Below are 12,780 nucleotides of genomic sequence, written 5' to 3'. Positions count from 1 at the left end.
CACTTCAAGAAAGATTGCTACAAGCTCAAAGCCAAAAAGAAAGCTTTACTCACATGGAGTGATGATGATTCTGAAGTGGAAATTGACTCAGACGATGAGTTAGCTCAACATGCTTTGCTGGACTTGAATCTGACTCTAGTGACAATGATGAGGTACATACTGTTCAAATTAATAAAAATTCATATATATTTCAGGATGTACTAACCTTGCAGGCTCAAAATAGAAAGTTAAGAGAAAAGAATGCGTATCTTAAACAAGCATTGAGTGAGGTTCTCAATGAGGTTGATGATTCCATCAAAGATGAATCCTTAGTAGAAGAAAACAAGCTACTATCTGAGAAGGTCTCTAAGCTGAAAGATTAAGTCAACTACCTCAAAAATGAGATCGAGATGAAAGATGCATGTCTTGATGCATTAAAGAAGGAAACTTTTTCTGCCGAATCAAATGCATCTTCTGATTCTATAGTTCCTGAACTCGAGCAAAAGGTTGCCCAGCTGGAAACTGATCTAGCCAAATGTTTTCATGGAGAAGGAACCTTGAATGCTTTACTTGCCCAACAAAAATCTTCTCTTGACAAGGAAGGTTTGGGGTATGGATCAGCCAATAAGAAGAAAGTTTTTCAAAGTGGCTACAAAAGAACTCCTATGAAATACAAGATGCCTTATGAAAAATGTCAAGACTGTGGCAAATCTGGTCACACTAATTCTGCATCTCGGTTATGTGGTATTAAGGGCCACGATACTAACTCAGCAACTAGATATAAATCTGTGCATAAATCAGTTAATATTATTCAAAAGTGGATTAAGAAATCTGACAGGCATTTGTATAAGATTTATGATACTAACATTCCAGGACCCAAAGCCACGTGGGTACCTAAGAGATAAAGGATCTTTTGCAGGTCTGTTTTAAAGTCCATGTTCCTCGAAACAAGTGGATTATTGATAGCGTTTGATCTCATCACATGACTGGAGATAAATCAAAGTTTCTCTCATTAATCGCTAAAGAGGGAGGCTTAGTTACTCTTGGAGATTCCACTACCGTACGTATTGTAGGTAAAGGTACCATAGGTAATGACAAGTTTGCTATTAATAATGTTCGTCTAGTTGATGGTCTAAAGTATAATATTATTAGTGTAAGTCAGTTAACTGATGCTGGTCATAGTGTTAAGTTCGATAAAGATGTTTGTTATATTGGTAATAAAGCTAACGAGTTTGCTTTAGTAGCCAAAAGAAAAGGAAACATCTTTGTGTTAGATTTTGATGAGCATCAAGAAGAAATCTGTCTAGCTACCGTTCAAGAACAACAGAATCTGTGGCATAGGCGTCTTGGTCATGTTCATATGGATCTACTTCGAAAGATATCTTCACATGAGTTAGTTTGAGGTTTACCAAAGCTGAAATACAAGAAGTCAGAACCATTTTCAGCTTGCCAGCTTGGAAAATAGGTGAAAACTTCCTTTACTGCTAAGAATAAAGTAACAACTTCTGTTCCTTTGCAATTGTTACATCTAGATCTTTTTGGTCCAGAAAGATATGTAAGTTTGGGAGGTAAGAATTATGCTTTCGTTATAGTAGATTATTACTCTCGTTTTACTTGGGTGTTATTCTTGCGTACTAAAGATGAAGCTTTTAGTGAATTCAAAGATCTTATTACTAACCTTGAGACTAAGTATTCTTTAAAGCTCAAGACTATTCGTAGTGATCATGGAGGAGAATTCGAGAAAGATTTCGTAACTTTCTGCAAATCTAGAGGCATTACTCATGAATTCTCTGCCCCGCGTACACCTCAACAAAACGGAGTTGTTGAACGCAAAAACAGAACTCTACAGGAAACTGCTCGTACTCTTCTTCATGAAAGTAATCTGCCACGTAAATTCTGGGCAGAAGCGGCAAACACTTCCTGTTATGTGTTAAATAGAGTGCTTATTCGTCCTATTTTGCTTAAAACTCCTTATGAATTGCTTAAGAATAAAACGCCTAACATCAGTTATTTTCGAGTATTTGGTTCAAAATGTTTTATCTTAGATACACAGAACACTCGAGGAAAATTTGATGCTAAGTCTACGGAAGGAATTTTCTTGGGATATTCCACTACAAGCAAGGCCTATAGAGTTTATAATTCTATCAAGCTCAAAGTTGAAGAATCTATCAACATTGCATTTAATGAATCTGCCTTGAAGATATCTCAAATTGAAGAAGATGTTGCGAATCTATCGTCTCATTCCCAAATGAGACATTCTCATTCTGAAAAGAGTCAGTCTCATTCTGACAAATCAAGCAGTCAAGACTCTCCATGTCCATCTCAGTCTTCTAATAATTCTTCGGGATCTACTCAAGCTTCAGATGAATCTTCTGGCTCTCCAAAGACTCCCGACAGTGTTTCAAATGTGAATTCTGTTACTCCTCTGGATAAATCTTCACAAGCGGAAATGAGGCAGTCTCTTTTGAATGAGACAACTCCTATTCATTTCCAAGCAGACAATTCTAATAAGGAAGAGATGAGTAATATTCAACTTCCCAAGTCTTCTAGGACTGTGAAGAATCATCCACCAGATAATCTTCTTACTGATTTAGATCAAGGGATTTCTACGCGAAGCAGGCTTCATAACTTATGTGCATTCTGTGCCTTTGTTGTTGAATTTGAACCGAAAAATGCTCAAGAAGCTGTTATAAATGAATGTTGGTCGGTTGCCATGCAAGAAGAATTGAACCAGTTTGAACGTTGTCAAGTCTGGGAACTTGTCTCTCCTCCTTCTAATACAAAAGTCATCGGTACTCGTTGGGTTTTTAAGAACAAGAAGGATGAAGATGGTAACATTATTCGGAATAAAGCTCGTCTGGTGGCTCAGGGATACAACCAACAGGAAGGAATTGATTTCGACGAGACATATGCCCCTGTAGCTCGTCTCGAAGCTATTCGGATTCTAATGGCATTTGCAGCTCACAAAGGATTCAAGCTTTACCAAATGGACGTTAAAAGCACATTTTTAAATGGTCATCTTAAGGAAGAAGTTTATTTGAAGCAGCCTCCAGGTTTCATTCATAAAAAATATCCACACTATGTCTACAAGCTCAAAAAGTCTGTTTATGGATTGAAACAGTCCCCTCGATGTTGGTATGAGCGTCTCAGTCAGTTTTTGCTAAAGAATGGTTTCACTCGTGGTACACTCGATCCAACTCTTTTTATTTTTCATAAACGCCATCATTTTCAATTAGTACAGGTTTATGTAGATGATATTGTGTTTGGATCAACTGATGAATCTTTGTGTAAGTGGTTTTCTAACTGCATGCATAAAGAATTTGATATGAGTTTAATGGGTGAATTGCAATATTTTCTAGGCTTGCAAATTAACCAATCTGCTGCAGGTATTTTCATACATCAAAGTAAGTATGTGAATGATTTGCTTAAGAGATTTGCATTAGAAAATATTTCTGCTAAAGCTACTCCGATGAGTACAACTGTCAAGCTCACTAAAGATGAACAAGGTACACCTGTAGATATTACTAAATATCGAGGTATGATCGGCTCGTTATTATATTTAACTGCTTCTCGTCCTGATATTATGTATAGTGTTTGTCTTTGTGCTCGTTTTCAATCTCAACCGAAAGAATCTCATCTGAATGCAGTTAAACGGATTTTTAAGTATCTTAAGGGAACTAGAGATCTTTGAATATTTTATCCTAGTTCTACTTCTTTTAACTTAATTGGTTTTTCAGATGCTGACTATGCAGGGTCACAGGTTGATAGAAAAAGTACAAGTGGTGCGTGTGAATATTTAGGTGATTGTTTGGTTGCATGGCACAGTAAAAAGCAAACATCTGTAGCTCTTTCTACTGCTGAAGGAGAATACATTGCAGCTGGTAGTTGCTGTGCTCAAATTTTGTGGATGCAACAAACATTGCAGGATTTTGATATTTCTTATACAAATATTCCAATTTATTGTGATAATACCTCTGCTATTAATATTTCTAAAAATCCTGTTATGCATTCTCGTACTAAGCATATTGATGTTCGTCACCATTTTCTGCGAGATAATGTCTCAAAAGGTAATATTGAGTTAATTTATATCTCAACTGATAAGCAAAGAGCTGATATTTTCACCAAACCTTTAGGTGAAGACCGTTTTTGTCTTATGAGACGTGAATTTGGTATGTGCACTATCTCTCATTAATTCATTTTTACATCCTTGCATGCATACTATTTAGCTTATTTGTGTCAATTATTTGCATAATTCATCTTTGTGACTGAAATTGTATAATCGAGTGTTTAATTATTTGATTAATTTAATGCTGATTTATCTATGGAATTTATTGATGAATTTTTATGAATTAATTGCCGTGTTTGGTTTAATTAGTTTGCGTGTTTCAGTCTTAATTATATTTTATATGTAATTATTTGATGGGACTCTTGAACTTTGGAACTGAACCGAGTTGCATGCATTTTCCTTCAAGTCTTTCACTTTGATTTGACTACTCCATCTGTTTCTTCTCAATCTCTGTTCGTCTCCTCGTTTTTCGAGATACACTCCACCTTTCTACTTCTATCTCACTTCTAACTCTTCATATTCTTCTCTTGTTCTATTTAATCTCAACTTTTTTTTTCTTTTCCTCTTTCCAAACGTTTCTCTTCTCCTTCAACAATGTCGACCCCTCATACTCGATCCAAATCTAAATCCGCTAAAACCCCTAACCCATCATCTTCTTCTCTTAAACGCCAAAGAATTAATCCCGATACCTCTACTCCAATGTCACCCGAAAAATCTTCTCAGCCTAAAATCGTGTCAAAACCCATTATTAAAGAACGTATTTGTGATCTTGCTCTGCTTCAGCGAGTGGGTGTTGTTGATTTGTTTTCCGCTCTCGGTTGTGAACCTCTTTTATCCCCACCAGATGTTATTTACCCTTCTTTGGTTCGGGAATTTTATTTTAATTTCTCAATGATGAAGGAGGATATGGTTTATTCTGAGGTTCAAGGTGTTCTGATTGTGTTCAATGCTAATTTGTTATCTCGAGTTTGTGGTATCTCGTGCTCCGATGTCTGTCCGTATACCACGCATGCAGCTTTCATGGAGTTTCCAGGATTACAGTATGAAGAACAACTGAAAGTGATTCTTGGTGAGAACTTTATCGGTACCTCTCTTTAGCCCATGGTACATGATCTTACTCCACTTGCTTTATTGCTTTTTAAATTGTTTCATACAAATCTTTTATCTCGAAAGAGTGGTCGTGACCGTGTAACTTATCAAGATGTTGTTTTAATTTCGGTTTTCATGACTAAAACTCCTTGTGATATTGCTTCGTTGATTATCAAATACATGAGTCATTGTGCGTCTCATGAGTCTATGAACTTGTCCTTTCCTGCTTTGTTGACAAAGATCTTTAGACATTTTTCTATTGTTTCTGATGATGATAACACTGAGCCAGTGTCTACTATGTTAGATCTGTCTGTCCTGTCTGCTAATAATATTGAGATTATTGAGTCTGGTGTTCTTATTTTTGGTGAGGGTCATAAGTCGTTTGGTTCGTTTCCTGAGTCTCCTCACTATATGTCTGATCCTGATCAAGAGGACTCTGTTTTATTGAAATCGTTGTTGTCAAAAGTTTCTGAAAACAAAAATCTCTTGGAGTCTCTTAAAACTCAGTTTGCTTCTATCGAGTCTTTGGCATCCCTGACTTCACAAGTCAGTATGATGCGTGCCTCCTATGAGATGTTTAATAAGTCTGTTACTGCTTCTCTTGAATCAATAAATGCTAAGTTGGAGATTTTACATGTCCATGATAAGAAGGTGAGTAGGGCTATAGATTTTGAGTTTGGTGTGCCACATGAGGGAATGGTTACCACTGCCAAGGCTTGGGAGGAAGAATTTGTCAAGCTTTTTCTATAAACTTGGTACAGAAACCAAGTACATATCTCAGCAGGTCTCTACTCGAAGCATGCCATGGCACCAGAAAAAGGACTGGCTTGGTGATATGACTCTGGCCGAGATTACTTCTCCTTTGCCCCTGCCTGCAGTTCCTCCACCCGAAGCTTTTGGGATGACTCGTGCTGAATATCGTTCGTATATCTTGGAATGGCTTCGCAAGAGGGATGGGAAAGCTCCAGATGAAGGCAAGTTGGACAAGCTGTTCTCCGAGTATGGTGATCCTCCAGTTTACCACAACAAGGGAAAGAGAAAGACTCAAGATTCTGCTCCTGTCGACGTTGATGATTCTGACTAGTTTCTTTACCCGCCTTTTATGATGTTGAGGGGGAGAATTTTTAATGTGTTTGTTTAAGACGATCGTTTTATCTGGGTTTGTGTTATCTGGTTTGTGTTGGTTAAGACTTGGTTTTTAATATTGCTTAGTTTGGATAGCACTGGTTATGTGCTGGATTAAATATTTAAGGTTTTATAACTTTAAGTACTGTTGGGTGCTTGGTTTTTAATCTTATTTGCTGTCTCATTTGTTTACTTCTCTCATTTGATAAGTCATATGTTTCATTTGCATATTCTCATGATTATCAACTGATTGTTGCATATATACACTGTTATTATCTAACATATTGCAACAGGAGATTAAAGTGTTTTTGATAGGGGGGGCATAGCACTTCTTTACCCTTGGCATCATCATAAAAGGGGGAGAATGTAAATTCGTGATTTCTGATGATGCATTGAAGAAGTCTACAACAAATCAGATTGTTAGTTAGTTAGATAAGTATTAGAGTTTTGTTTAAATGTTAACTTAGTTAACTGGATAACATTTGACTTATCTTTTCAAAACAAACTCTATATTAGATAAACCTAACCTATTTCAAATTTCTTATCTTTCTCAGGTTTATCTCTTTCAAGAAACAATACTAAACGGATTACTTGTTTTACACATTCTAATATTTCAAACCTAATCTTATCTTTTATTATATTCAAAAGAGTTTGAAATACAATCTATCCGTTACATGTTTTCTATATATACTTGACTTGGTGTTTTTCAGAAACACACAACTCTCTGCACTTTCCATCTTATATCTTTCTGAGAAAAACATTCTCTTAATTACATTCATTGATTATCCAGTTAATTAAGAGTTTATAGTCGAGTTGTAATCTTTCACATTATTATCTTTGTATTTGAAAGAAAGGTGTATTGTATCACTTGTCCCGGGTTGTATGAGTATTGATTACAAGATCAAGGCTAAGTAGCTGTGTGCTAGGGAAAGGGTTCTTTCATTCAGGGTCAAGATTGTAATCAAGGAAAGTTTTGTAAGTACTTTATTTAAGTGGATATAATACATTCTCTATGCTAGTTGGCATGGGGACTTGGATGTAGGTCATAGACTAGGTATAGGGGCCGAACCAAGTGAAAAGATTTGGTGTTCTTGCATTATCATATTATCAGCATTGCATGTTTATATTTCTGCAATCTACATTCTGCTGCATATAGTATATGTCTCATTTAGATACAGTTTGTCTCATTTGCTAAGACAAAAGAGATTGTCTCATTCGTGAACAGTTGCACTTTAACTAATTCGATTGAGCCTACGAATTTCACATTCAGTATACAACTTTTAGGGGACCTCTTTGTTCTTTCTTTTATACCCGCCGGTAGCTTCATATTGTGTTAGTTTAATAGGGTAAAGTTCAAAGAATGTGGTTGGGACAAGTATCTTGATCTTCAGTGTGCACTAGCTAACTAGACTTCGTGGTAAAGCAAACCAAGTTTTTAGATTTCGTGGTAAAGCAAATTAAGTTTTTTTGTCGAGGCTTCAACTGTAGTTGTGGAATTTCTTCTATTTTCTGTATATAATGATGATTTCACTCTCCTTATTGGTTCTTCGGGCTATTGAATTGTCCAATTTTTATATGTTTAACATCAATTTTTAAATTTTAAAATGTAGCGAATATAGGCACAAATTAGCTCATTTATGATGATCTTGACATGTTAATAAACATCATTGATAAACAGGGGGCATCCTGGAAGTAAAGCCCATTTTCCAGAAGGCAACTCTCCAAGAAATAAGAAGAAAATGTAGTATTTATATATATAGATTTAAAAGTTGACTGGAGTTTCTACTTTCTATTGACAAGTGATAAGGATCACAACATTAAGAAACATATAATTGCGAAATTAATTAACTGTATACAGAGAGAGCATCAATTTTTTTTACTACTTGGCTGATTGTTGCTTTTCTTCTCTTCTGAAATTCAAACGATCAGACCCTAATATAACCTTCCAGCCTTCCTGATGCTTGTTGTTTGCGTATGGGTCGTGCTTCACCCTCTTCTGGCTGTCAGACATATCACAATTCAAAACAGTGATTAACCATCTAAATGCGAAACACGCAAAGAAAGAGGGGGGGGGGGGGGGCTGCTATTGTTAGTTGGCCAAAACAATTGAAAAATATATGTGACAATTAATGTAAAGAGACAGTAACAGAGGATCTGTTTCATGAGATCCAAATCATCACTCCATTCAATCTCTACTACAAAAACACCAGCAGATTACTATATGCGTATTACTATTAAATATCAACAGAAGTCCTATCACTGACTAAAAATTACCAGCTGAAACTGTTTCATGCTAAAACAAGCGCAAGTGAATGGAGTAGCCCAATACTAAGGGAATCAATTATTCAAAGTCACAGACATTATCAATATCGAATATAAAATTATTCAGAAAGCAAAATAATTACAGAACCGGTCAAGATGCAAGTAATTTACCAACAAAGAAGACGAACTGCGATAATCAGCAGCAGCACAGTCAGCGATGTTGATGGTCCCCTTAGCAACAGAACACTGATCACCAGAGGCCAATGAGCAAACCTGTTGAATTTCTTCTTTTGATTTGATCATCTTTGTCCGCCTCTTCTTCGTTGAAAACGATTTCAAACCAATGGTACTAGCATTCTGAAGACTGATCAGGTCGTAGTTCACCGTTTTAAAGGAAGTCACAGAGCATTCAATCCAGTTAAGGCAGATTAGGTCCTTAATCGCCTCCTGAGAAGTGATAAACGCGTCAGATGACACGTTATCATCATTGATAGTAGAGCGAGTCAGATCCATCAGCTTAATCGAGTCTACCACATCAATCAGCACCTCCTATCGACAATTCAGAACCACAATTCACCGATCTTAGACACACACACACAGCAACAATTAAAACTAAATCAAGGAATCAATATATGAACATATATGTAAGTATGTATAATTATGAAATCAGCTTGCCTTTTTAACTTTATGCAGCGATTTGAATCCGTGAATGCTGATAATCTGTGAAATTAATGTAAACAAAACTACGATGATTTAGAAACTGAAATCGCAAGTTTTGAGTGATCGATCCACTAAATATCAAACACAATTAGAGCATATTATAATTCGCAAAATCAACAGAGAACAAACGCTTCCACACATAAACTTGTGAAATTAGAACTAATGAATAGATGATTCAAGTATTTAAATCGACAAAACCTAAAAAAATTGAAATCGAGCTAATCGCAGAACATATCACTAAGCTTATCAGATTCTAAAATTGTACCGGTTGTGTGTGTGTGTGTGTGTGAGAGAGAGAGAGAGAGATAGACCTTTCTGAGCTGATCGGCGGTGAGATCGGAATGTTTGTGGTTAACACAGAAATCGAGGTACTTTTGTATCGTCAGTAGCTTAGTCTTGTACTTCCGGCTTTCTGCTTCAAATTCTCCGCAGCACTGCAACTCCATCTCTCTCTCTCTCTCTCTCTCTCTCTCTCTCTCTCTCTCCTTCTCCTTTTGAATTGTAAAAATGTGATGGTTATTTGGCGCCACGTCTTGTAACAGAAAAGGGTTTTTAAATTCAAGTTTGACCAGATTTTTAACAGCTGCTAATTATATTGATAGTATCAACTAATTATAAAAATATCACCAATAATTATATTTAATTACTGACTTACTTTTGGATTTTGTAAAATATAATATGACTTGCTCCCTTAAATTTTGTAGAGGTGGTTTCAGTTAATTTGCATTAAAAGTTATAAGCATAGTACTATGACTAGCTCCCTTAAATGACACTACGGAGAACTAGACAACAGCCTTATAATGATATAGTTGCCTCTGATTAGTTCGAACAAGCTAAAACACAAATAGACTCGGAATACACGAGCAAATGCATTGCGATGGTGGCACTTCTCAATATGTAGATGTTTTCAGAATACCATCCGCTGCTTCACTCGGAAGAGTGGGATATTTAGCAATCACCAATAGCCAAATATAAATATAGTGCCTACTTATTTCATCACAAAGAAGATAATACAAGTAAACATTGTAAGTTATATTTAGAAGAAACACAGATATTTTATTAACTGATGAACAACTTACAATATTTAAACTACAGAGAGAATATAACTTCTCCTGATAACATGGCTATAACTGCACAAATACATAACTGCTAATATATAATCTGCCTAACTGAATCCTAAAACTATAATAATAGTTTAACACATTATTAAATATAATTTCAGTCCTAAAGCATATATTTAACACTCCTCCTTGCTTTAGGAGCTGCAAACACCAATCTTTTGCCTTAGAAACTGAAACCTACTCACTGGAAACGGCTTTGTGAACAAATCTGCCAACTGATCTTCAGACTTGCAGTAAATTAATGTCACAATCTCTTCCTTCTGCACTTCTCTTACGAAAAACAATTTTATGTTGAAATGCTTAGTTGTCCCATGAAACACAGGATCATGGGAAATAGCAATGGCAGCCTGGTTGTCAACAAAAATCTCAGTGCTTGCTTTTTGTTGTAGATTAAGATCCAATAAAATTTTTCTTAACCACAATGCTTGATTAACTGTTGCTGTTGCTGCAACAAATTCCGCCTCAGCAGTAGATTGAGCCACGGTTTCTTGTTTCTTCGATTTCCATGAGAACATACCAGATCCAAATGTAAAACAGTAACCCGAGGTACTTCTCATGTCATCAGTACAACCACCCCAATCACTGTCAGAGTAACCTACCAGCTTGAAATTCTTGCTTCTTTGAAATTTAATACCATAATGACTTGTCCCTTTAATATATCGTATCACTCTTTTAGCAGCCTTAAGATGCAATTCACTTGCACAATGCATAAACCTGGACAAAACACTTACAGCATTCAAAATATCTGGTCGTGTTGCTGTTAGATACATCAAACAACCAATCATGCTTCTATAGTATCCCTCATCAACTTTATCACCTCCATCATTCTCACACAACTTCTCCTTCTGATTCATAGGAGTGCTTACTGCCTTGCACTCTCCAAAGTTAAACTTATTTAATATCTCCTTTGCATACTTCTTCTGACATATGAAAATTTCATGCTCAGCCTGCATAATTTCCATACCAAGAAAGAAAGACATCAACCCAAGATCTGTCATCTCAAAAACTTTCTTCATTTCTTGCTTAAACCTTGTAACTAGGCCTGCATTATTTCCTGTTACTAAAAGATCATCAACGTAAAGTGAGACAATCACAACATCATCATAATGACGTTTGACATAAAGAGTAGCCTCTGACAAGCTTTTTTTAAAACCCAAGCTCAACAAATGATCATCTATCCTTTTGTACCAGGCTCGTGGAGCCTGCTTTAAACCATAAAGAGCCTTCTTGAGAAGATATACCTTGTTCTCTTCTCCCTTCCTCTTAAAACCTTCTGGCTGTTCAACGTAAATTTCTTCTTGCAAAACACCATTTAAAAATGCTGATTTTACATCCAGCTGATGGACTCTCCAATTCATTTGAGCGGCTGTCGCAAGTAAAAGCCTTATGGTGTCCAAACGAGCCACTGGTGCAAAAGTGTCTGAATAATCCACACCAAAAACTTGAGAATATCCTTTAACCACGAGTCTTGCTTTGTGTTTATTGACAGACCCATCAGCATTTAGCTTGGTTCTATACACCCATTTGACTCCAATAACCTTTCTGTTTTCAGGCCTTCCCACTAGAATCCATGTATTATTTTTCTCTATCATGGACAACTCCTCGTTCATTGCAGCTACCCAATTTTTGTTTTTTCTTGCTTCTTCATAATTTGCAGGTTCACAAACAGCAATGTTGCATCGTTCATAGATATCAGACAGACTCCTAGTTCCTCTTACGGGGACATGATCCACCATTTCATTTTGCAAGTCAACATTTTCTTCTAATTCTTCAGTACTTGAACTAGGAAGATTGAATTTCAATTCCGTCATCAAATGATTTTTCTTCTCTGCAACGTCATTCCAGTTCCATTCCTCATTCTCCACAAAGTTAACATCCCTGGTAACAACAAATTGTTCGCTTTGTGGATCGAATATTTTATAGGCCTTATTAACGTAGCCTACAAAAATACCTGGAGATGCTTTTTTGTCCAGTTTATCACGTTTGTTCTGCGGAATATAAGTGAAACACAAACAGCCAAATATTTTAAGAAATTTTAGTGATGGTTTCTTATCATACCAGGCCTCGAATGGTGTTTGATCATTTAGTGCCTTCGTCGGAAGCCTATTCTGAAGAAATACAGCTGTATTTGCTGCCTCCGCCCAAAACGACTTTGGTAAATTTTTTTCATGTAGCATACATCTGGACATTTCCAATATGTACCTGTTTCTCCTCTCACTAACTCCATTTTGTTGTGGCGTGTAAGGAGCTGTTAGTTGATGCTCAATGCCAGCACTTTCACAAAACTGATTGAATTCATTTGATGTGTATTCTTTTCCATTGTCTGATCTCACAATCTGAATTTTGCAGCCACTTTCATTTTCAACTCTTGCTTTGAACTTCCAAAAGACTTGAGCTACTTCTGATTTAAACTTCAAG

General features: G+C 36.2%; 1 protein-coding gene across 1 annotated transcript; it reads right to left on the bottom strand.

Moving 5' to 3' along the window:
• Positions 1–7,983: 7,983 nt before the first annotated feature.
• LOC141692939 (uncharacterized) lies at positions 7,984–9,787 on the bottom strand. Its single transcript, XM_074497902.1, has 4 exons — positions 9,553–9,787; positions 9,197–9,241; positions 8,693–9,070; positions 7,984–8,259 (listed from the first exon to the last, which is right to left on the bottom strand). The coding sequence occupies exons 1-4, from the start codon at positions 9,685–9,687 to the stop codon at positions 8,185–8,187; spliced, it is 633 nt and encodes a 210-aa protein (XP_074354003.1). The 5' UTR covers positions 9,688–9,787; the 3' UTR covers positions 7,984–8,184.
• Between the last annotated feature and the right edge of the window lie 2,993 nt (positions 9,788–12,780).

This window comes from Apium graveolens, chromosome 10 (genome assembly GCF_009905375.1).
Source record: "Apium graveolens cultivar Ventura chromosome 10, ASM990537v1, whole genome shotgun sequence".
In the NCBI taxonomy this organism is placed as follows: domain Eukaryota; kingdom Viridiplantae; phylum Streptophyta; class Magnoliopsida; order Apiales; family Apiaceae; genus Apium; species Apium graveolens.
Note: the sequence above shows the minus strand (reverse complement) of the source record. Positions and strands in the feature narration are given on the sequence as shown.

Bases quoted from the DNA above. Each gene is read 5' to 3' on its own strand.
- LOC141692939 (XM_074497902.1), bottom strand. From the start codon at position 9,687: ATGGAGTTGCAGTGCTGCGGAGAATTTGAAGCAGAAAGCCGGAAGTAC. The intron at 9,242-9,552 runs GTCTATCTCTCT...TTAATTTCACAG, and splicing joins CCGCCGATCAGCTCAGAAAG to ATTATCAGCATTCACGGATT. The intron at 8,260-8,692 runs GTAAATTACTTG...TATGTCTGACAG, and splicing joins GCAGTTCGTCTTCTTTGTTG to CCAGAAGAGGGTGAAGCACG.